Source organism: Centruroides sculpturatus, unplaced genomic scaffold, assembly GCF_000671375.1.
Source record: "Centruroides sculpturatus isolate CEXI.00-Female unplaced genomic scaffold, Cexi_2.0 scaffold276, whole genome shotgun sequence".
Lineage (NCBI taxonomy): Eukaryota > Metazoa > Arthropoda > Arachnida > Scorpiones > Buthidae > Centruroides > Centruroides sculpturatus.
In genome coordinates, this window is record NW_019384509.1 from 404,425 (window position 1) to 427,661 (window position 23,237).

The 23,237-nt window shown below is 29.4% G+C and overlaps 2 protein-coding genes across 6 annotated transcripts in view; one reads left to right on the top strand and one right to left on the bottom strand.

Moving 5' to 3' along the window:
• LOC111622326 (glutathione hydrolase 1 proenzyme-like) overlaps window positions 1-17,340 on the top strand; it is a 61,443-nt gene extending 44,103 nt beyond the window's left edge. For 3 of the 4 annotated variants that reach the window (XM_023364681.1, XM_023364684.1, XM_023364685.1), the window contains 6 exons: window positions 2,591-2,754; window positions 2,829-3,106; window positions 5,472-5,656; window positions 13,612-13,852; window positions 16,682-16,795; window positions 16,866-17,012. In XM_023364681.1, coding sequence (XP_023220449.1) covers window positions 2,591-2,754; window positions 2,829-3,106; window positions 5,472-5,656; window positions 13,612-13,852; window positions 16,682-16,795; window positions 16,866-17,012 — 1,129 coding nt within the window. Of the gene's footprint in view, window positions 1-2,590; window positions 2,755-2,828; window positions 3,107-5,471; window positions 5,657-13,611; window positions 13,853-16,681; window positions 16,796-16,865 lie in introns of all 4 variants that reach the window. The other variant, XM_023364682.1, reaches the window with a different exon arrangement.
• Window positions 99-23,012, bottom strand: LOC111622327. Of its 2 annotated transcripts, XM_023364686.1 has the most exons (9): window positions 22,810-23,012; window positions 22,099-22,687; window positions 20,806-21,022; window positions 20,650-20,740; window positions 20,453-20,569; window positions 20,178-20,263; window positions 19,724-19,832; window positions 19,558-19,649; window positions 19,293-19,478 (listed from the first exon to the last, which is right to left on the bottom strand). In XM_023364686.1, the coding sequence occupies exons 2-9, from the start codon at window positions 22,572-22,574 to the stop codon at window positions 19,329-19,331; spliced, it is 1,338 nt and encodes a 445-aa protein (XP_023220454.1). In that variant the 5' UTR covers window positions 22,575-22,687; window positions 22,810-23,012; the 3' UTR covers window positions 19,293-19,328. The 2 variants fall into 2 exon arrangements, with proteins under 2 accessions (XP_023220455.1, XP_023220454.1); XM_023364687.1 differs by lacking the exons at window positions 19,293-19,478; window positions 19,558-19,649 and adding an exon at window positions 99-398.
• Between the last annotated feature and the right edge of the window lie 225 nt (window positions 23,013-23,237).

The window sequence follows — 23,237 nt, forward strand, 5'->3', positions numbered from 1 at the left end:
CCTACTAGAACAAATTTTCAGTTAATAACAAATATTTTTATTTTAACTTTTAATTTTTTCATTTATCCGTAAAAAAGTTCTCTAAGATAAAAATGAGTAACCAATTTAAAAATAAAATAAAACCTTAGAGCTGCCTACCTTTGTCAGACAAAATTATACTCAATTCGGTTCATTTTTTCATGAGTGGGGAAAAAACTGCATACAGAACACAATCATCAGCATGTTTTACAAACAGTTCAAGTGGATGAAGTATTTCAACAACACATGTCTGTGACATACTAAGATTTGTTGCAAATTCACAAGTTGTTATTTGCCAATCTTTAACAAATTTCTTTCTATAATTTCCTTCAACAGCTTTTGGGGTCTCATACGTTTTGTATCCTTTAGTTCAAAATTTCCTGAAAGTAAAAACAACTGTTAATAAAAATATACAAAAACTTTCTGTTCAAATTCCAATAAAATTACTTTACCATATTAATTAATCATATTTTATTGTTCTGTATTGCGTATGTGTATTTTTTGACTTTTTAATGATTTATACATGCTAGGTTTATGAACTTCTTGTTAAATTTATATTAAATTGGATAAAGATACTGATGTTTTCGTTTCCGCATTAGACAGGTTCTGCTATATACAGGTTAATTTACATTAATTTTTGCAAAAAATTCAAGGGACCGAATAAATTTTCTGTTAATGACAGGTTTTCAATATATACAGGTTTTGTTATAGACAAGTTTGACTAAGAAAATCTAGCATAATGTAGAATTTGAATTTTTTTGTGGCAACAGAAGAATTGATATTATGAATTAATTTTAAATAATTAAAGAAAATAAAAATCTGAAAAGAAATGGCCTTATATGGGACTTGAATTTGCAGTCCTACCATATTAGCTTATAGTTATGAGTTACGTTACAATTTAAAAAACTAATTGAATACTTGAGTAATTTAGTTAATCTTATATAATTGTTACAATTATTAATGATCATTGTAGTTATGAACAAATTAAGTTTTCATCTTTTATCCATTTATTTCTTTCTATATATTATGAAGTTATCCTTCCTTTTAGTTGACAACAGGAATATTCATTTGAATATTGCATAACTAATAACATTTTTTATTTGTGTTTTCTAAAATTGGTCTGACTTAATGTATAAAAAAATATTTTTATGAAAATTTAATATTTTTTTGATTTATGTAGGGTTTTTATAATCAGGATGGAGTCTTTAGTAAAACTCTATGGTTCATTCTACAGATTCTATTTGATAAATTTAAATAAAAAGGGTGCATTTTTACCATTTCATTTGTTATGAAAATTATGCCAAGTATGATTGCCTAGCATCTTTCTAGTTAAATACTTAATAATCAAATACACCTCACTCATCAATCTTTGTCTGGAGTTCTCACTTGTAAAATGTTGTGTTTGTGAGATATCAATATTTCTCGTGGTTTCATATATGCCAAATACTTTGCAAACATGGTTCCAAAACACAAGGGTAATTATGCTAGTAATTCTGATAAGCCAAAGAAAAACTATAAAGAGCCTAGAGGTGCTTTAGAGAAAATCTTAAAATTTTAGATTTAGTGGGAAAAGCAAAAAAGTCTGTTTCCAAAATTTTTAAGTATTGTTTTTATGATTTGCAGTATCATGCTATTTATTGTTAATGTAGTGATTATTTGCCTTATACCTATCACATGTTTTTTCCTTATGTATACATAAATGTTAGTTTAAGAAATATTTAATCATTAATGGGACTGGCTATTTTATGCAATTATCTATGTGAGGGTCATGGAATGTATTGGTCACATATGGTAGAGCCTTACTTTCATGTTTTAAAAGTACTTATTTGTTTATTTTGATCAGACATAAAATGACTACTATAATCAATTAAATTTACTTTAGATATATTTTATTTTTTTAGTCTCATTCCTTGCCCCATCTTTACTTTCTTATTCTTAGTTGGCAATGTTGATTTTTTTGTCAATATTAATTTCTTAGTCTTATTTTTCTGACATTCTTCATACTATACTTGTAATAAAAATTTTATTATACAAAAAGGATGTGAATCAATCACTTATCTGATTATTATAACATGTTTATCAGAATTACTTGAATTTACCAGAATTAAACAGTAATTTTGCACAAACACAATTCTTAGTGAAAAAAGTCTAATAATGCTAATAACTGAGAGACTTAATGGAAAAATGATGTTTTTTGTAGTTTTGAGGGATACAAGTTATTAACAAATTTGGATTTGTGCATCATCAATCTCTTTCTAAGAAATTTCTGCAGTTTAGTTGCATGCCCCACAGGTTGTACTGTACACCTACATTACAGTAATAACATGTTGCATATTAAAATGCTTGTGAATTGAAACACAAATCCTCCGTTTTTCTTGAAAACTTCTTAATGTGGTAAATGCTGTTTTTCCATAAAGTTCCTCAATTGTTAACATTATAAAAAGTTATGTAATAAAATTTAAAATAAAATCTAATTTTTCTATTTCTTAAATAATAATTTCTAATTAAAAAAAATGTGTAAATTAAACTGTTTGGTATTAAAACATTTTGAATAATCCATTAATTATTTCAGGGAATTATTTTATAACAAGGAAACTGATGATCTGTTTAAAGAGGGTGAAATGATTAAACGACCCATTTTAGCTGAAACATTAAGTAAAATAGCCAATACTTCTGGTGATGAATTATATACTGGGAAATTAGCAGCATCTTTAGTCAACGATATTAGAAACTTTGGTAGGCTTTTATAAAATTTATATAGAAAACATTTTACATCTAAGAAATGATTATATTTTTGCTTTGAATTGTAGGTGGTAAAATCACATTACAAGATATGAAGGATTATAAGCCACTTTTAAAAGATGCCATTGCAATTCCATTAAATCAAGATATTCTTTACACAGTTCCTACACCAGGAAGTGGAGCAATTTTGGGTTTTATATTAAATATATTAAGAGGATATAATCTTACTGCTGATAGCATGAAAGATATTTCTTCATCAGTATTAACTTACCATCGCATGGCAGAAGCTTTTAAATATGCTTATGCTGAACGAACAAAATTTGGAGATGATGAAGAAACTAATAAAGTAAGAAATTATTATTATTATTATTATTATTATTATTATGCATTAGAAATCCAAAACATTTAGTTTGTTTTTATTTTGCAACTCTTTTCTATATATTACAGAAATCTGAAAAAAAATCTTAACTATGTTAATTATGATCAAAAATTGTTTTATTCTTATATAGCAAACCTCACCCTCATTCATTATTAAAATTGTAATAGTGTCACTCATAAAATAACAATTAATATTTGTGGGCAGATCTTTCTCCATAAAATATTAAATAGGAAATTCTTCAGCAAAGTGTCTTCCTCTCATGCTGCTGTATAGCATACCTGAATTACTGGGTTTGTTTGCTTTTGCATTGCAAACAAACCCAGTTTAAAACCACATTTATATTATATTCCAGTATCTTATTATTCTTAATATTTGGAAGAGAAACAATATTGTTAATGACAATAATTAACAGTTAATATAATAACTATTTAAGAGTATTTTAGTGTTGCTGTTAAATATTAATTTCTGTCATTTTCTTTTATTGTATTCTAATAAATGTGTTTTTAAATATTAGTTCAATTTACTATTATTATATCAAGTTTTTGGGACAAAAAATGGGAATTTAATTTTGAAATAGAGGAAAATTTTTCTTTCTGGCCACCCCTGAAATTCCCCTGTAAAACTGCATAAGTTTTTATATAAATTAAACTTCATCTTGATGGCCACTCACAATCTCACTTAAGATGGGATAAATATCACTAGGACACCTATCTTGACCTAATTTACACAGCCATCTGAATAGAAAAAACTCAACATATTGTTTAAAGCACTTTAGCAACAATGTTGCTCAATTCCATTTACAGTTTTGGAACTGTTTTCAGACTTCTCCCCCATGATGATGATGATGATGATTTTACACTTAGTGTAAATGTTACTGTGAATGACTGATATCTGGCAAATGCCAAGATTCTCCAGTGAATGTCAGCACTCACACAGTCGTTTCGTAATATTTATGTACGAAATATTTGCTAAATATCATTATTTCTCACTTACACCGGCAAATGTCGACATTCAGCATGCACTAATGGTGAATTGTTGAATAAAAATATTTTTATTACGTTAAGACAAAAATGCAACTTTTTAATATGTCAAAATAGGAGAAAGCTTAAGTAACAGCGCATGTAAATAAACTGTTGAACCTAAAACGAACAGTACATTCTAAATCATTAAAGAAAATAATACAATAATAAACTTACACATAAATTATGTGATTAACGTTATACAATCTTATTTATTGCAACAACTTAAACTGTTATGGCACTTTGAATTGCACAAGAGTCCCTTGCTTTTACAACTGCATTTATTCGTGGAACACTTCTTTTTGCAATGACAGCGTGTATAGCCTTGCCCTCCACTTTTCGAATTAGCTGCAGCTGCTTCTCTCAGCGATATTTCTTGAGAAGAAATCTCATCTATGAAAAGTAACTTTTCTTTACAAATTACAAACTGATTACATTATTATGTGATTACGAACTGATCTATTAATGGTGTCTTTTATTCGGATATCGCCGACGCCTTACTGACGACCCCTCTCATCCTCTGTCACTAGACCTGACAGACCGATCCCACCTCACGAGACCAAAAGAACTAAAAACGCCATCTAGTGACAAAATGGGCAGTTTCCACTAAACCGTTGCTGGGAAAAGAGTACGACCTTGTCCTACCTCTGGCTACCCACAAAGGATTTGGCAACGGACTGTCGCCTTTCTGTCGACATTGGCTTCTCGGGTGTCGTTTCAACCTCCACCAAAGCTTATTTGTGCTTGTCCACATACATTGGCGATTGTTCGAATGTATAATAATATAACCAAATGTTTGGTCTTTCACTGACGTATTTTGTGTGTGTCGACATTCACTGGAGAATATCAGCATTCTCTAATTTTGGTCTTTCACAGTAACATAAACAAAAGTTTTTAATAAGCCAGTATTCAGTTTTATTTTATAGATTAATAAGTATTATTATTATTATTATTTATATATTGATAAAAAATAATTTCAATTAATCTTTGAGTTAAAGTTTCTTCTAAGCTTTTACTTTTTTTTTATTTGCTGATAAAAAAATCTGATGATTCAGTAACTTCATAAATAATTATAAATGTTTTAGTAAAATTTCATTTCACTTAAATGTTTAAATATAAGTTACTATTTTTAAAATTTAAATAGAACATAAAAATTAAATAATGGAAAAATCAATAAAATATTGTAGAATGAGGTTTGAGTTTTAGTTATTTATATTTACATGAATAAATCTGTTTAACTTCAATTTTATAATTTTTAAAATTAAAATTTTGTTAAAATATGACAGTTTATTAATAAAATTATATTTTTTTAGTTAATATCTAAGATTATTTCTCCTGAATATGGTGATAGCATAAGAGCAAATATATCAGACACTAAAACATTTCCACCTGAACATTATGGACCAGTGATATATCAAGTGGAAGACCATGGAACTGCACATCTTTCAGTCTTTGCAAATGGTGATGCTGTATCTGTAACAAGTAGCATAAATACACAGTAAGTTTTGGAAAATTTGAATTCTAAATTTTCTTGTATGTACCTTACAAAATAAAACAAACATATTTTAAATTCCAAATAAATCTAATCTTAAAGTTTTGTTTTCATTTATTTTAAAATCAAATACAAAGTATGTTTATAAAAGTGAAAAACTTTTTCTTTTTCAAAAGCTACATATTTGTGCATTTTGCAAATAAATATACAATCAGTGGTTTCATATTCAAAAAGCTAAGTCCTTCCTTAAGCAAATATTGCTTAAGGAAGGACTAACAAAAATAAAAATAGAAAAAGAATTGTTAATAAATGACTTTTAATTATTATCTGTTGAAATAGCAGGCAAGAGAAAATGGCTTATTACAATCAGATGTTACTCTACAAGACATGTTAATAGAAAACTCTAGGAATATCATAATTATGTTGAGACATGGAAGTTTCATGTCAGAGTTAATAATATCTGCAACTATCAACATTGCTGACAAGCAATAAAGTAAGACAACAGATCAAGAAAATGGATGCACTTCTCCAACAGTGCATGATAGAAGAGCAACAGAGTGTTGTCTGATTTTTGATGGCTGTGGTTCTTTAGAAAATTTCTCATGGCATCCACTGTAGTCCCAGCTGTAGAAAATCTTCCACAGAACTATGGCTATTCTACTTATACACCTGGGTGTGACTCATGGAGTTTCATGTCTCAAAACTACTTTGATATTGTTTGACCTCCTAAATTTTAATGGCATTTTCCAGTTTTCTGTTGAATCTGCCTTAATGTGTGTGTGCATGCACACACACATATATGCAGAGCTCTCAAAAAAAAAAAAAAAATTAATTTGCTGCTTACTAGATAAGTTGGAAGTGATTTAAGCTCTGATTGGATTTTGTCTTCATTGACTGACACCATTTAACTCATTTAACATTTAATAAGTGTTTTGTCAGATTCCTGTAGCCAATAATATTCCACAAAAACAATACCTCCCTATGTTATACATAAGGGAGAAATTTTGTAAAATTGTTTCTTAGAAAATAGCTACTCAAAGTTTAAAAGGTGTTTGACTCTTATGACATGGCAACATGGCACTTATTACTGTAATCTGCTGCCAAGGTCACCATCCTCTACAGCTAGACACTTGGAGTTTTGTTAGATAAGCATATATCTACTTATCAAAGCAGTTTAAGTAGCAAATAAAGTGAATGCTTTTAAATTGGTTTTTTTTTTGAGTTTTTTGAAAATTTGAAATTTTAAATGTTACTTTAAATCTAGGTTATAATATAACTTAAGCATATCACAGTTTATGACTGTCATTGTAAGAAACAAAAATGGTCGATTCTGAAGTGATATAATATAAATTTTAAAATATCTCTGCTCAGCTAAGGGATTCTCAATGAGCACATATACAGTATATTTCACTGTAAGTTTGCTTAAAGACTATTATTTGATTTTTATTAATTTATGTTAATATTCAAGAAACAAGATTATTATTTTCAATACTACTGAGTAAAATATGTTTAAACAATAAACTATACCCTTCATTGAGCAAATGGAGAAAGTTATTTTCTTGAAAATATTTGAGAAGTGCAAAGTTAAAAAGTCCCAAGTTACTTAGGAGTTTGCTTTCAGTGAAGGTTCCATAGAATAACTGCAACTTGGCTGGTTCAGATTTCTGGGAGTAAATTTTTTCAAATCAATTCAATTTTTACATTAAAAAAAAATTTATTTTAAGGAATAGAAAATGCATAATATTTTTAAAACTGGAATAATAAACTTTAAATTAATTAATGACCTTATTATTATTACTTTCTAACATTGTATTCCCTTTTCATAGCTAATAAATTAGACTACTTATAATGTAAACAATAAGAAACCAGAGAAGTGACATTGGAAAATAATTGAATTGTTGTGTGTAGCAGTAAACAATTTGATATTTGTCGGGATAAAATCGTCTGTCACATGATTTCCCACGCTTTTCCATTTTTCGACGAATGATGGTTGTCGCCATAGAAACGGCAATCGGACAATTTTTGGAAACTCGACCGCGGATTGGTTGAAAGACATCGGACCATCAGCGGACGTCTTGTAGCGCTACTAAGCGCTGATTGGTGGAAGCCGATTTACTTCAATCCGTATAAAAGGATTGAGTTGTGGCGGGAAGTTTAGTTCGCCTTGGACACATGAAGTGGACTCACATTTGACTTTAGTTCATCTCGGACATATCAAGGGAACTCATGGTCGTTCTAACTTAGCCTAAGCTGACCTAGAAGATTAATTTGTCTCGCTGTGTGGTAAATAACATTAGAGGTTTTCGTCGCAAGGTGTCTTTCTGACGGACCTGTTGTAGTGGATACATGTGTGGGACTTTGTNGGCAAGAGAAAATGGCTTATTACAATCAGATGTTACTCTACAAGACATGTTAATAGAAAACTCTAGGAATATCATAATGATGTTGAGACATGAAAGTTTCATGTCAGAGTTAATAATATCTGCAACTATCAACATTGTTGACAAGCAATAAAGTAAGACAACAGATCAAGAAAATGGATGCACTTCTCCAACAGTGCATGTTAGAAGAGCAACAGAGTGTTGTCTGATTTTTGATGGCTGTGGTTCTTTAGAAAATTTCTCATGGCATCCACTGTAGTCCCAGCTGTAGAAAATCTTCCACAGAACTATGGCTATTCTACTTATACACCTGGGTGTGACTCATGGAGTTTCATGTCTCAAAACTACTTTGATATTGTTTGACCTCCTAAATTTTAATGGCATTTTCCAGTTTTCTGTTGAATCTGCCTTAATGTGTGTGTGCATGCACACACACATATATGCAGAGCTCTCAAAAAAAAAAAAAAAATTAATTTGCTGCTTACTAGATAAGTTGGAAGTGATTTAAGCTCTGATTGGATTTTGTCTTCATTGACTGACACCATTTAACTCATTTAACATTTAATAAGTGTTTTGTCAGATTCCTGTAGCCAATAATATTCCACAAAAACAATACCTCCCTATGTTATACATAAGGGAGAAATTTTGTAAAATTGATTCTTAGAAAATAGCCACTCAAAAGTTTAAAAGGACTCTTATGACATGGTAACATGGCACTTACTCATTATTGTAATCTGCTGCCAAGGTCACCATCCTCTACAGCTAGACACCTGGAGTTTTGTTAGATAAGCATATATCTACTTTTCAAAGCAGTTTAAGTAGCAAATAAAGTGGATGCTTTTAAATTGGTTTTTTTGAGTTTTTTGAAAATTTTAAATGTTACTTTAAATCTAGGTTATAATATAACTTAAGCATATCACAGTTTATGACTGTCATTGTAAGAAACAAAAATGGTCGATTCTGAAGTGTTATAATATAAATTTTAAAATATCTCTGTTCAGCTAAGGGGATTCTCAATGAGCACATATACAGTATATTTCACTGTAAGTTTGCTTAAAGACTATTATTTGATTTTTATTAATTTATGTTAATATTCAAGAAACAAGATTATTATTTTCAATACTACTGAGTAAAATATGTTTAAACAATAAACTATACCCTTCATTGAGCAAATGGAGAAAGTTATTTTCTTGAAAATATTTGAGAAGTGCAAAGTTAAAAAGTCCCAAGTTACTTAGGAGTTTGCTTTCAGTGAAGGTTCCATAGAATAACTGCAACTTGGCTGGTTCAGATTTCTGGGAGTAAATTTTTTCAAATCAATTCAATTTTTACATTAAAAAAAATTTATTTTAAGGAATAGAAAATGCACAATATTTTTAAAACTGGAATAATAAACTTTAAATTAATTAATGACCTTATTATTATTACTTTCTAACATTGTATTCCCTTTTCATAGCTAATAAATTAGACTACTTATAATGTAAACAATAAGAAACTAGAGAAGTGACATTGGAAAATAATTGAATTGTTGTGTGTAGCAGTAAACAATTTGATATTTGTCGGGATAAAATCGTCTGTCACACAATTTCCCACGCTTTGCATTTTTTGACGAATGATGGTTGTCGCCATAGAAACGGCAATCGGACAACTTTTGGAAACTCGACCGCGGATTGGTTGAAAGACATCAGACCATCAGCAGACGTCTTGTAGCGCTACTAAGTGCTGATTGGTGGAAGCTGATTTACTTCACTCCGTATAAAAGGATTGAGTTGTGGCAGGAAGTTTAGTTCGCCTTGGACACATAAAGTGGACTCGCGTTTGACTTTAGTTCATCTCGGACATATCAAGGGAATTCACGGTCGTTCTAACTTAGCCTAAGCTGACCTAGAAGATTATTTTGTCTCGCTGTGTGGCAAATAACATTAGAGGTTTTCGTCGCAAGGTGTCTTTCCGACGGACCTGTTGTAGTGGATACATGTGTGGGACTTTGTTAACATCTGACGTTTTGTAATTGTTATTTGTCAAAATTTTTGTAACTGTACATATGTTTACTTTCAATATATATAAGTTTTTGAATTTTACTGGCGTATGTGTGTTTTGAACTTGACTATATTGGAAGTTAGTTATAACAAATAATTGCAAAAATTATTAAATTGCTTAGATGTCAAATTATTCATAATTCATAATATCCTTATGTTCCCAAATCTAAAAAAAAAAACTTTAAATTTCTTTTTAATGGACAGCAATTCCAAAACATCCAGCAATGAGTTGCTTGACTTTCCTGGCAACATTTGGTGGTGCCATCTGTTACAATATTTTATTTAAAAGAAATTTTTATATTTTTAATTATAAAATGGCAAAAAATTTAATTTTGATGGTAGGGATAGGTTTTATAAAAAAATTGATTTTACTCATTATTAGCATTTACATCATTGTCAGATCCTACTTGAGATATGATATGATCCCCTTTATCTCCCCCACTCCATTGACCTTTAATCACCAAAATTTAACAGCATAAATCCCTTTAATAAACAAGCCTCCCTGCAAAATTTCAGAAAATTGACAAAAAGCACAGGAGTTATTAAGCTTCAAAGAAGTGAACAAAATTGTACCCTCACACAGAAAAATCTCCAAATTTTTTGCATTTCTTGAAGTTTCAATGTTCCAACTCCAAAAATATAAAATCTTGGGGATAATTTTTTTGACTGATCATCATACTTCTCTCTGTTATGTATAACAGCTGGGAAAGTAAAATTAATTTTCAGAAAAAATGCACATTTTTAATAGAAAATAAATGAACAAAACATATAAATTGATAATATTCTAGTTTGTAAATTACATTTAAAAATTGCATTGATATGAAAAAAAAGCTTGTTGGCTTGTGTCTAAGTAATCTAGCAATGAGCTATCAGGTAGAATGCTGCCTAGTCATCAAGTCTTCACTAAAAGATTCTATAAAGCATAAATTCAAAGTTGCTTGCGATTTTTTAACTTAATTTTTTTTAAAACATTTGAGAAATGCACTTTCTTCCTTTGCTCAATAAAGATTTATATCAAGGTTTATACATACAAATAATATCATTGAAAACTGATGATAATGTTGTGATCTCTCATTATTAAATAAATTGATCTGGAAGCAAAGATTGGACAGAGGTCTGAGTAACATAACTTGAAATGCATCTACATGGTAAGCAGCAGTGCAGGTTTGAATCCTGGATCATGGATCATTCTTTTCTTCCAGAATATACTAAATGTCAACTTAATTGCTATTATTAAATTTAATACATCTTTCATTCTAATCTTTAGTCCAAATTATTAAGATTTGTATATTTAATTAGACAAAATTTAGGCAAATAATAAATCCAGCTTGATTCTTTGACAACTATTAAATATTTAAGATAAATCAAGGTACACATTTCTTACTGGAATTTGGTTTAATTTGTAAGATTTATCAATTAATTTGTTGTTTCTTACTGGAGTTTGGTTTAATTTGTGTCTTGTTTATAATTATTCAGATTTTTTTGTGTTTGTTGTATTATAAAAGATATGTTTAAGATATATGCAATTAAAAGATATTCTTAACAATATCTTATAATTTATAACTAGTACAAAATTGTTCTGTACTGAAGTAGCATTACTCATTAAATACTTTGTCTCAGAAATTTCTCTTATTGTGTGTAGGTTTGGTTCAAAAAGACGTTCAAATTCTACTGGAATTATATTGAACAATAGCATGGATGATTTCTCATNGTATGTGTGTTTTGAACTTGACTATATTGGAAGTTAGTTATAACAAATAATTGCAAAAATTATTAAATTGCTTAGATGTCAAATTATTCGTAATATTCTTATGTTCCCAAATGTAAAATAAAACTTTAAATTTTTTTTAATGGACAGCAATTCCAAAAAATCCAGCAATGAGTTGCTTGACTTTCCTGGCGACATTTGGTGGTGCCATCTGTTACAATATTTTATTTAAAAGAAATTTTTATATTTTTAATTATAAAATGGCAAAAAATTTAATTTTGATGGTAGGGATAGGTTTTATAAAAAAATTGATTTTACTCATTATTAGCATTTACATCATTGTCAGATCCTACTTGAGATATGATATGATTCCCTTTATCTCCCCACTCCATTGACCTTTAATCACCAAAATTTAACAGCATAAATTCCTTTAATAAATAAGCCTCCCTGCAAAATTTCAGAAAATTATGACAAAAAGCACAGGAGTTATTAAGCTTCAAAGAAGAGAACAAAATTGTACCCCCACACAGAAAAACCTCCAAATTTTTTGCATTTCTTGAAGTTTCAATGTTCCAACTCCAAAAATATAAAATCTTGGGGATAATTTTTTTGACTGATTGTCATACTTCTCTCTGTTACGTATAACAGCTGGGAAAGTAAAATTAATTTTCAGAAAAAATGCATATTTTTAATAGAAAATAAATGAACAAAACATATAAATTGATAATATTCTAGTTTGTAAATTACATTTAAAAATTGCATTGATATGAAAAAAAAAGTTTGTTGGCTTGTGTCTAAGTAATCTAGCAATGAGCTATCAGGTAGAATGCTGCCTAGTCATCAAGTCTTCACTAAAAGATTNCATCATACTTCTCTCTGTTATGTATAACAGCTGGGAAAGTAAAATTAATTTTCAGAAAAAATGCACATTTTTAATAGAAAATAAATGAACAAAACATATAAATTGATAATATTCTAGTTTGTAAATTACATTTAAAAATTGCATTGATATGAAAAAAAAGCTTGTTGGCTTGTGTCTAAGTAATCTAGCAATGAGCTATCAGGTAGAATGCTGCCTAGTCATCAAGTCTTCACTAAAAGATTCTATAAAGCATAAATTCAAAGTTGCTTGTGATTTTTTAACTTAAATTTTTTTTAAACATTTGAGAAATGCACTTTCTTCCTTTGCTCAATAAAGATTTATATCAAGGTTTATACATACAAATAATATCATTGAAAACTGATGATAATGTTGTGATCTCTCATTATTAAATAAATTGATCTGGAAGCAAAGATTGGACAGAGGTCTGAGTAACATAACTTGAAATGCATCTACATGGTAAGCAGCAGTGCAGGTTTGAATCCTGGATCATGGATCATTCTTTTCTTCCAGAATATACTAAATGTCAACTTAATTGCTATTATTAAATTTAATACATCTTTCATTCTAATCTTTAGTCCAAATTATTAAGATTTGTATATTTAATTAGACAAAATTTAGGCAAATAATAAATCCAGCTTGATTCTTTGACAACTATTAAATATTTAAGATAAATCAAGGTACACATTTCTTACTGGAATTTGGTTTAATTTGTAAGATTTATCAATTAATTTGTTGTTTCTTACTGGAGTTTGGTTTAATTTGTGTCTTGTTTATAATTATTCAGATTTTTTTGTGTTTGTTGTATTATAAAAGATATGTTTAAGATATATGCAATTAAAAGATATTCTTAACAATATCTTATAATTTATAACTAGTACAAAGTTGTTCTGTACTGAAGTAGCATTACTCATTAAATACTTTGTCTCAGAAATTTCTCTTATTGTGTGTAGGTTTGGTTCAAAAAGACGTTCAAATTCTACTGGAATTATATTGAACAATAGCATGGATGATTTCTCATATCCAAATAAGACAAATTACTTTGGTTTACCATCATCCCCTGCTAATTTTTTAAAACCGGGAAAGCGACCACTATCGTCTATGAGTCCGTCTGTCCTCGTTGACAAAAGTAAAAATGTTAAAATGGTAATTGGTGGTGCTGGTGGTGCTTTAATCCCAACTGCAATGGCCCAGGTAAGTAATTTTAAATATAATTAAACCTTAATTTATATATCAATAAGTTTAGTTCTTAATTTTTGGTTTATAAATGAACAGTTGAGTGCATTGAAGAATATTAAGTTAGGAATTGAGCATATTAATATGTAGGCTGTTTTTTTTAAGCTCCAATGGTAAATAACAAAATGAATTTATTACCAAAAGTTATGTACAAACATGGTTACTTTTCAACATAATCACCGTGAAGTTTGAGGCATTTGTCATATTTGTGGACGAGCTTTGCAATCCCCTTGTCATAGAATGTTGCCGCCAATGACTTCAGATGGGCCCTAAATTGTTTTGAAGATTGTCATTAGTCTCAAACCTCTGCCCTCCTAGCCACTTTTTCTGTTCAGGAAAGAGGCAGAAGTCGCTCAGTGCTAAATCGGGGCTATACACTGGGTGTTTAAAGATGGTGAAGACTTCCACCCAGCTTGGAACTTTTTAATGTGTGAAGACTTGAACCTCTTTCCTGAACTGAAAACATGGCTAGCAGGGCAGAAGTTTGAGACTAATGACGATGTTCAAAACAATGTTGTTAAGACCATCTCAATTCACTGGTGACAACATTATTTCAAGGGGATGGAAAAACTTGTCCACAGATATGACAAATTCCTCAATCTTCACGATGATTATGTCAAAAAGTAACCATGTTTGTGCCTAATTTATGGTAAAAATTTATTTTGTTATTTAGTCTTGTCTTTGTTTTATGGACCATCGGAGCTTGAACAAGTAAAACAGCAAAATCGTATTTGGGACAAGACTGTGTCTTGGAGACTCACTACTAAGCAGAATCACTTTGATGCTCAAGGTAGGTCTCATTCTCATTCTCCAATCATCTTTGGTATCGCTGCTTTTGAGTGTGATTGTTCATTTGCTGGCCACAACCATGAGGTCATCCACGATGCATTTTCAATGAAATTAGCCTATCCAATTTCGAAATTTCTCTCTGTTACGTGTAGGCCTGGGTTGAATTTTTGTCAATGCATAAAAAAAATTTTCCATTTTCGAAAAAAATAATTGTAGTTATTGTATCATCCAAAGTTATTTTTTTATTTTACACAAACAATATATACTTTAACCTGTTTTCATTTCTTACCTACAAAAAAGATCTCTACTAAACTGTCTTTTCTCTGAGATATTATTTCACATTTTATGGGACCAGTATTTCCATTGTTGTGAAATTTGTTTACTGTATACAGTACAACATACAGTTACCAGAAAGTATATTCTTTTATTAATAAAGTAACATACTTATTTCCTACCTAATTACTGTCTGTTGTTATAGTGCATGAACCATGATGATGATCAGTGTATTCCATTCTGTTACAAAAAGTAAATTCTCATATCTTGAAATACAGTATTTATACTTTTTGGCCATAAGAATAATAAAGAGCAAACAAATTATAAAATATTATCCTATATGTTATTGTGTAAGGATCCGAATCTTGGCTTTCAGTATGTTTACATTATTATCTCATAACATCGCATCGTAGCTACAATCTCGTCAAATAACTGTCAACTTTTACCTGGGAGCAAAACATCTGTTAGGTTCTCAGACCCAGAAACGATGCTTTCTCATCACCTCCCAACCTAACATCTTGATTTCATCCGTTCAATATAGAACAGAACAAAGAAGTTAGGCAGTCGTTGCCAGTCCCTCAAAGGAATATCATCCCCTATCTAGAGCCTATTTCAGTTCTAACAGATACACTTAGTTCTTGTGCACCTAATTCTTGTGGATACTCAGTTAAATGTATATTTCCTCATCTAAGGATATGCCTTTTATTTTGAAGACAAACTCTACCTCAAAAGACCAAGATACTCGATTATACGATCCAGAGCAATCTAGAGAACCTCTCAACAAATAGTGCCAGACTGTTGCCGAACATCATCATTATCCCAAAGTATTTATTGCCATGTCCATTTCTTGTAAACTCTCTCTCTCTTGAAATGCAACATTAGGCCTAGCTATCCCTATTGATGCCTTGTATGATCATGAATTCTTGTCTTTTACAAATAAACGTTTTGTTAATGAGGCCTCTGCATGAGTCACTTCTGGAGTGCTGTCTCTCACTCCATACCAAACCCAATCACTCCGTTACGCGACTGCTCGCGTGACCTATTTCAGAGGTGCCGTGGCTTCCGTGTCAGTCCATCAAAGAGGTGCCGACCCCCCAGTCACAGTTGTATACATCATCACTTAAAGTCAAACTTTCAAGATTCTAAACAGGTTTAAGAAAGGTTACCCATCAGAGAATGCTACCATTATTTATATAAACAATATGAAAGCACTTGACAAGTTGTGATTGTATTTTCAGTGTGTTCTTGGAGGGTAAAAAATTCAAGAAACAAGATAAAGTTCTTTAATTAAAACAACTGAAATCTGAAAATTTTAAAAAATACATTTCAAACATGACTTTTGGCATAAACATATCTATAGTTTTAATTTTTTTAAATGTGACTTTTCAGTTTTTGTAAATTACAGTCGACTCCCCATAACATTGTTGATAATTCCATTTTATATGAATTCAATGTTGTACAAGTCACTTAGATTTTACAAATACATGTGCCGGGCTGTAAATGGCTCACATATTTGTAAAATCTAAGTGACTCGTATAACATGGAATTCATATAAAATGGAATTATCAACAGCATTAGAACTTACAATATTAGACAATACCATAATATATTTCAATTACCATAAAAAAATTTATTTAATTTTTATTTAAATTTAATTTTTGTTCTCTAAAAAATAGTAATAAATCCTTTTATAACAAACCATTTAATCTATGTATAATTAATTAGGTGATGGTGCGAACATTATGGCTTAAAGAAAGTCTTAAAAAAAGTGTAGATGCACTTAGATTACATCATCAACTTTATCCTAATTACCTTCAGTACGAAGACGGTTTTCCTCAGGTTTGAAATTCATAAATTTTTAAATAAAATTTTGACATAAAATTGTCATATTTTAATATTATTTTTATAGATATTTCTTGACAATTTGAAAAAGTATGGTCATAAAACTAAGCCAACTTCAGAAGGCACAGTCGTCTTAGGTATAGTGAAGGGTGACGATGGAAAAATATATACAAATGTCGACCATAGAAAAGGCGGATCTTCGAGGGGATTTTGAAAGATGACTACAAAATAGCTCAATTGAAATTATTATGCAAAGACATCTGCAATATTGTGATAATTTCATTTGTTGGTCTACAATCATTAAAATTTTAATGTTTATAAATTTTTTGGTATGTATATAAATAATGTGCAAAAGAAATATATACATTTTTAAGTAAAATTTCATGTCTTTCTTAATAAAAACAAAGTTCTTTAAGAATTAAATACCATACCATATATATTATTATTACAATAATACCTTCATTATTTAATAGAAATTCTAGTGTACAGTGTACAAAACTGTTACTTATTCAGATATTATTATCCATCCCTATTTTGTGACAGGAATAAATTTATAATGTATTCAGTTTTAAATTAATGTGTTTTAATTTATTTAAATTCAAAATACAGTAAATAATAAAAAAAAAATATTTAAAATTTTAAAACTCAACAATTACTTTGATTCTGAAATCATTTATTTTCATTAATATTATGTTAATACTTGTTTTTTTTTTAAATAAAAAACCATCTTATAGTAAAATATTAATTTATCAATTATAAAAATTGTTGCCAGATACATTCTAATGCTACCAGCTAACTAAGAATCATTCTGGATCAAAGTTAGAATTTAATCCAAATCTCTAATTTTTGTAGGTAGTTCAGGTCAATGTGTTAGCTTCTGATTACCTAACTCAAGTCACTTAATAGAGATCTATTTTGAATGGTCAAATTGAGGCCACTCTCATAACTGGTATGCCAAACAAAAACACAAATGTAGATTATCTGATAGTGCTGCTGTTTGCTGAATGCTATAAAATTATTGCTTTTTTGATATAGTCAGCTATTGTTCAAGCAGATACTTCAATTCTTGCATTCTGCAGAATTGAAGTATCTGCTTAATACAACACATTTTCCATTCTGTCTATCATACTTAAAAATGAATGAAAACATAAAATTCAACAAATAAATCTTCAATATTAAATATGGAAGAACATAACAGAATTACCAATACATAAATGTTTAATGTTATACTATTTCTTTATCCCTTTGCAGTATCAAGATGTCATGCTTCTGTTTTAATGTTGCAAGTAACAAAGTGGGAAATTTCTAAAACATTAGAACATGATGACAAAAAAATGAAATCTATGTGAATTTCTAGGCCAAGTTATCCTAACAACTTTGATACTTTGAAAAAATACTATAAATCAGTAAATAAATGCAGCAAAATTTCTTGGCTCTACTGAAAAATTTGCAAATCGCACCATTGTCCCTCTGAGGCAGAAAATCTGATGATTAATTAAGTAACTGAACACATTAGCCAACCTTAGAGCTGCACACTTTTTGTTCACTGAATGCACCCATTCTTTTAACTTAAATATGTCATACTTGAATAAATATAATGCCAAGTGTTACCACAGAAAAATAAACTTACTTTTATTAAATTTAGATAATCAATCAACATTGTAGTTTTTTTTTACTCTATGTTTAACAATTTACATACAAATAATGTAAATTTTGAAAAATCATATATTCAGCATACTGCATTGAACTTTCTACACAGAATAATTCAAAAGGTCTTAGATAAACTTTAGAAATAGCTTGTATTCCTGATCTACCTCTAAAGTTTATCTGAGACTTTTTGGGTGACTTTTAAATAGAAATCTAAAATTATAAATTAATTCATAAAAAAATTTTGTTGTAAATTCTAAAAATTAATAAAATAATTTCTAGATTAAAACCAAGTAAAACTACTTTCTCTTATTCGACTTCGAGTGATTTATTTTAGCAGACAAAGTTAAAGTTTAGTATTTCTACGTTAATTACCAAATAACTTTATATTCACAAAATTCATCATAAAATCCATTTTGGATAAAGTTTAGCAATGCCTCCACTGGTACCACCGATCTCGCATCCCTACAAACTACCCCTGTACAAAACCCCTAATGGGTGGGAGACAGGTCCCACAGCCCAGGTGCCAAGCAGGTAGGGACCATTTACAAAAATAGCCAACAGCGCTCGGCCAATGGGTGTATAAAGTTTAAGGAGCTGCAACCGGTACCACGGATCTCGCATTCGGTGTCTTCAACATAACGAACAAAAGGTTAGTTCTCTTAATGGTAATAGAAATCTATGGTAAGCCATAGCATTATACGGAGGATATGAATCGATATCTAAGGATCAGACTAGAGTGACAAAAGAAAAAAAAAAGAGATAATCGTTTTATATTCAAATCATTTAATGAAAATGTAAATTTTAGCGTTTTCACGCTCACGATAAACAATTTAATTATAGAAAGGGAAAAACGTTCAAAGGATAATTTTTTAAAAATTTATTAAAATTGTTTCATACAGAGAATTATTGGATCTTGCGTATAATCTGTCTTTATTTTCAATTTTGCTAATCTTTCACAATGGCGACGTTCTAAATACAAATCGTTTTTGATTATATTTAAAGAAAGATTTTCATATTTTTCTTTATTTCTCTAAAATTTAAAGTTAATGTATATAAATATATGACGAAAACTTGAATAATATAAACTGGTATAAAAATGACTAAATTACTCGATATAGAAGAGAGAGAAAAAATTCGTCAGCTCGAATTTCGTATTTAATAGTTTGCAATATTTCCAATATAGACATAGACGATTCGTTTTCTAAAGTACAAATATAATATTTTTTCCAACAAATAATTTGTTTATAATAAAAATTATCAATAAATAAATTTTACCTGATAAATGATTAATAATTTTTTCAAATGATGCATTGTAAAATCTCAGATCTTGTATTGCCGAATTCACTTTATTCTCTTCTTTCGCTCGACATTTGATATAACGTCTCTGTTATTAAAGATTAAAAACGATCATTTTGGATAAAGTAGATGTCAATTTTGTAATGTTTTGCATTCCATATATTGTCTGACGTAAAGAATATCGACAATTAAGAATAACATATGGATCTCATTTTTATGAAAGAATTTTTGAACCATAATCTTCATTTAATTTTTAAACGAAATCTATACTAGTTAGCATTAGAAAAAAATTTATCATGTAAATTATTTCGTATCACCCCTATAACGGGATTTTCCTGTTACTTAAACATTAACTTTATTAAAATTTTACAATTGTTTTCATAATAATTATTTTCAACATAAAATTTAAAATAGTTTTTTAAATAGTAATCACCTGGACGTTTTCTTTTTCTGTTATCAAAAGTAAATATTCGGACCGTAGAGCAGATAATATTCCCCTTCCATCACTCTTCAGTTTTTCTGCAATATAAAAATTATATTAATATTTTACAATCATAAATTAATCGTCACCATTATAATCATTTAGTAAGAATGCAAACATACACTCGTATTATTTGTATTTTCAAGTTCTTTAACATAAAAAAAAATAATCTGTACAAAAATTAAGCAAGAATACATCAAATTATTAAAAGCAAGAGAAATTCTCACCGATATCTTTCGTTAATTCGATCAGTTTCTTCTCGGAAACGTTTCTTGCATGCTCAATAAAATTATTTAACAGTAATACCTGTCTGTCCTTTCGATTTATTTTCATTCGTAAAAGTTCTAAAACGAAATTTTTAAATTCTCATTGATGATTTTTGTGAAATATTATCAAACAAAAATATATAAATTTATTATTTTACTCGTTTTTAACTTAGCACAATGTAATTTCATTTCCTCGTCTCTCTGTTCCAGCAAAAGTATTATTATTTCGTCTTTCATTTGCGCTTCGTTCTATTTTTAAAATGCGATAGTCGTACACAAAAAATTAACTGTTTTTAATTAATTTAATCTCTTACTTCGATTTTGTGATCAATGAGATAAATTTCTAATTTATCTGCCATTGTAGGTTTTAATAAATAGTTCCGTGTTCTGTAAACTAATGCATTCGGACAGAGATTTCTACAGTTGTTCTGTATTTTCAATTTTGTTTTATTGACAAGAGTACCTATTTTTGTGGGGGAAGAAATCTTGATTTTTGCTCTAATCAAATTCGTCGCCCAACAGCTATTATTTCTGTAAAAATGCAATAAATAAAATTTAACGATGATGACAGGTCCGAGTTCAAAAATATGAAATCATCATGTTTTCAGTAATGAGAAACTGGCAATAAAAGAGAATCCGTAGAAAATGCTCGATACGATTTCCCCTTTTTCTAATAACTTCGAGGACCTGTGCAGAACTGATAAAACCGCTGAACACTGATTGTGGTTCACGCCTCGCGGAGTTTTCCGGGTTTTCTTCACGTTTGTAACACTTAAATAGAAGCCAAAGTAGCTTCTATTTAAGTGGCTTCTATATGACTTTCCCATAAAATTTCCACCAAATACCTTTAAAACCTGAGTTTTATAAAATGCAAGATAAAATTATGAAAATTGAAATGGATAATTTCACGGCTTTTGAAAGTTTTATGTAAAAAGTTGAAGTGACCATACGTATTGCACGACTTATTGCGCATTGATTCTTACAATAACAATACTTTCGTGATTTTTTTTTCAAAACGGATCATATCAAAAGCATCCGATAGATCAATAATTACCATAATCGTGTGCAATTCCGTTCCGTTTTAATTTTTTCTCCTCGTGTGTATTAACAACTAGAGTGGAACATTTATTTTGTGCTTAAAAGGAACCGCACCGCATACTTTGGCAGACGGATTCGCGTCGGTGTGAGCGCACTTGGATTGCAATGGAGGATCCAGCGGAATTTATAGCAACAGAGAAAGTATTTAATAACCTATTTCAGTACAAATATTTAGGGGGGAAGTATTTAGTGTACGAATGTTTAAGCTATTCCATGCCTTTGGCAGTCGGGCCCAAAGATATTTTACTGTATTCTAGTTTTAAAAAAGCAATAATCAGTAATAATAGTAAGTTTAATTAAAGAATAACGTTTTTATTCAAGGGTTAAGCTAGGTAGAGGTTAACCCTTGAACTCACAAACTTCACATGTAAGACGCAGGGCAGGTTTTGAACCATTCTTTTAGGACCAAATCCGTAAAATAAGGGACTTTACCTGATGACGACTTTATTATTTACGAACACTAAGTTATGTGTTTGGTTTAAGATATTAAGGAAAAAGATAGGCATTACCGAAGAAATGGTTGTAGTTCTTTGTTGTTAATATCAATACTATCTGTTCTTTTAGAAGTTAAATTAGTGTTATGCAACAATTTGCGAACTTCGCTTTCGTTCCCTTTCGACGTTCTTTCTAATTTGTCCAACTTATTTACCAAAAGTTTTATCCCGATATCTGATAATTTGTCTTCTAGTTTTTCGTTACTACTTCTAATCTCGCTGAAATCGTCTATTTTTCGAACGAAATGAATCGGACTGAAGTAATTTATTTTATTTTTCATTTCTTCCATTTTTCTTTCCTTGCGAATATCTGTTCTCAGCTCATCTATAATCTTTTCCAATTCGTTTATTGTCGGATGACATAACGCGTTTTTACTTTCGATTACATTATTTTGTATCGCACATTTTGTCTGGACAGATCCTTCGGCGTATTTAGCTATCTTCTCAATTAACTCTTTCGATTGATTTATATTCGAAATGTTTGTATCCATTACAATATTAATAAAAATGCCAAATTAATTTCCAGAATATTTATTGCATTTACTAATACTTATCCCCCGGTATATTTTCTATTTCTTCTGATCCGATCGGTAGTTTCAAATAACTAGATAAAAGTAACGAGTTAATTACTGTAAAACGTTAAATTAATAACAAATTTAAATAACAAAATTCTGTTTTCTGCGTTTAATCGAGTTTGAAACACAACTGTAATGATTCTATTCTTACCATTAAACTAAGACATTTAGAAACATTAGAAAATCCTCATAAATTTAACTTTAGAATTAAAATAAAATGGCAATTAATGTTATAATTTTAAATCTGCGATATATTTTTTATAAACTAATTAATTTTAATTTGCAAAAACGAATGATTTTTGGTCACTTAGTGGCAGACTTACTATTCCTTTGTTTCATCTAATAATAATTAAATAAGCATTATTTAATTAAGAGGAATTATTAGGAAAACATTACAACAAAAAGTATATTTGAGAAAATTTGTAATTCTAATTATACATTTTCTATTAAACATTTATTACAGTTTAATGACACTTAAAATCCTAATAATTTAAATTATTAATATTTTGAGACAAAGTTCGCCCAAACAGGGACCACCATTTATTAGTTCTGTGTTTCAGACAATACAATCCTGGCGAA

Coding starts and splice junctions, on each gene's coding strand:
- LOC111622327 (XM_023364686.1), bottom strand. CDS start 22,574: ATGGATACAAACATTTCGAATATAAATCAATCGAAAGAGTTAATTGAG. Junction 20,741..20,805: donor TCATTGATCACAAAATCGAA/GTAAGAGATTAA, acceptor TTTTAAAAATAG/AACGAAGCGCAAATGAAAGA. Junction 19,650..19,723: donor AATTATTAATCATTTATCAG/GTAAAATTTATT, acceptor TTTGTACTTTAG/AAAACGAATCGTCTATGTCT.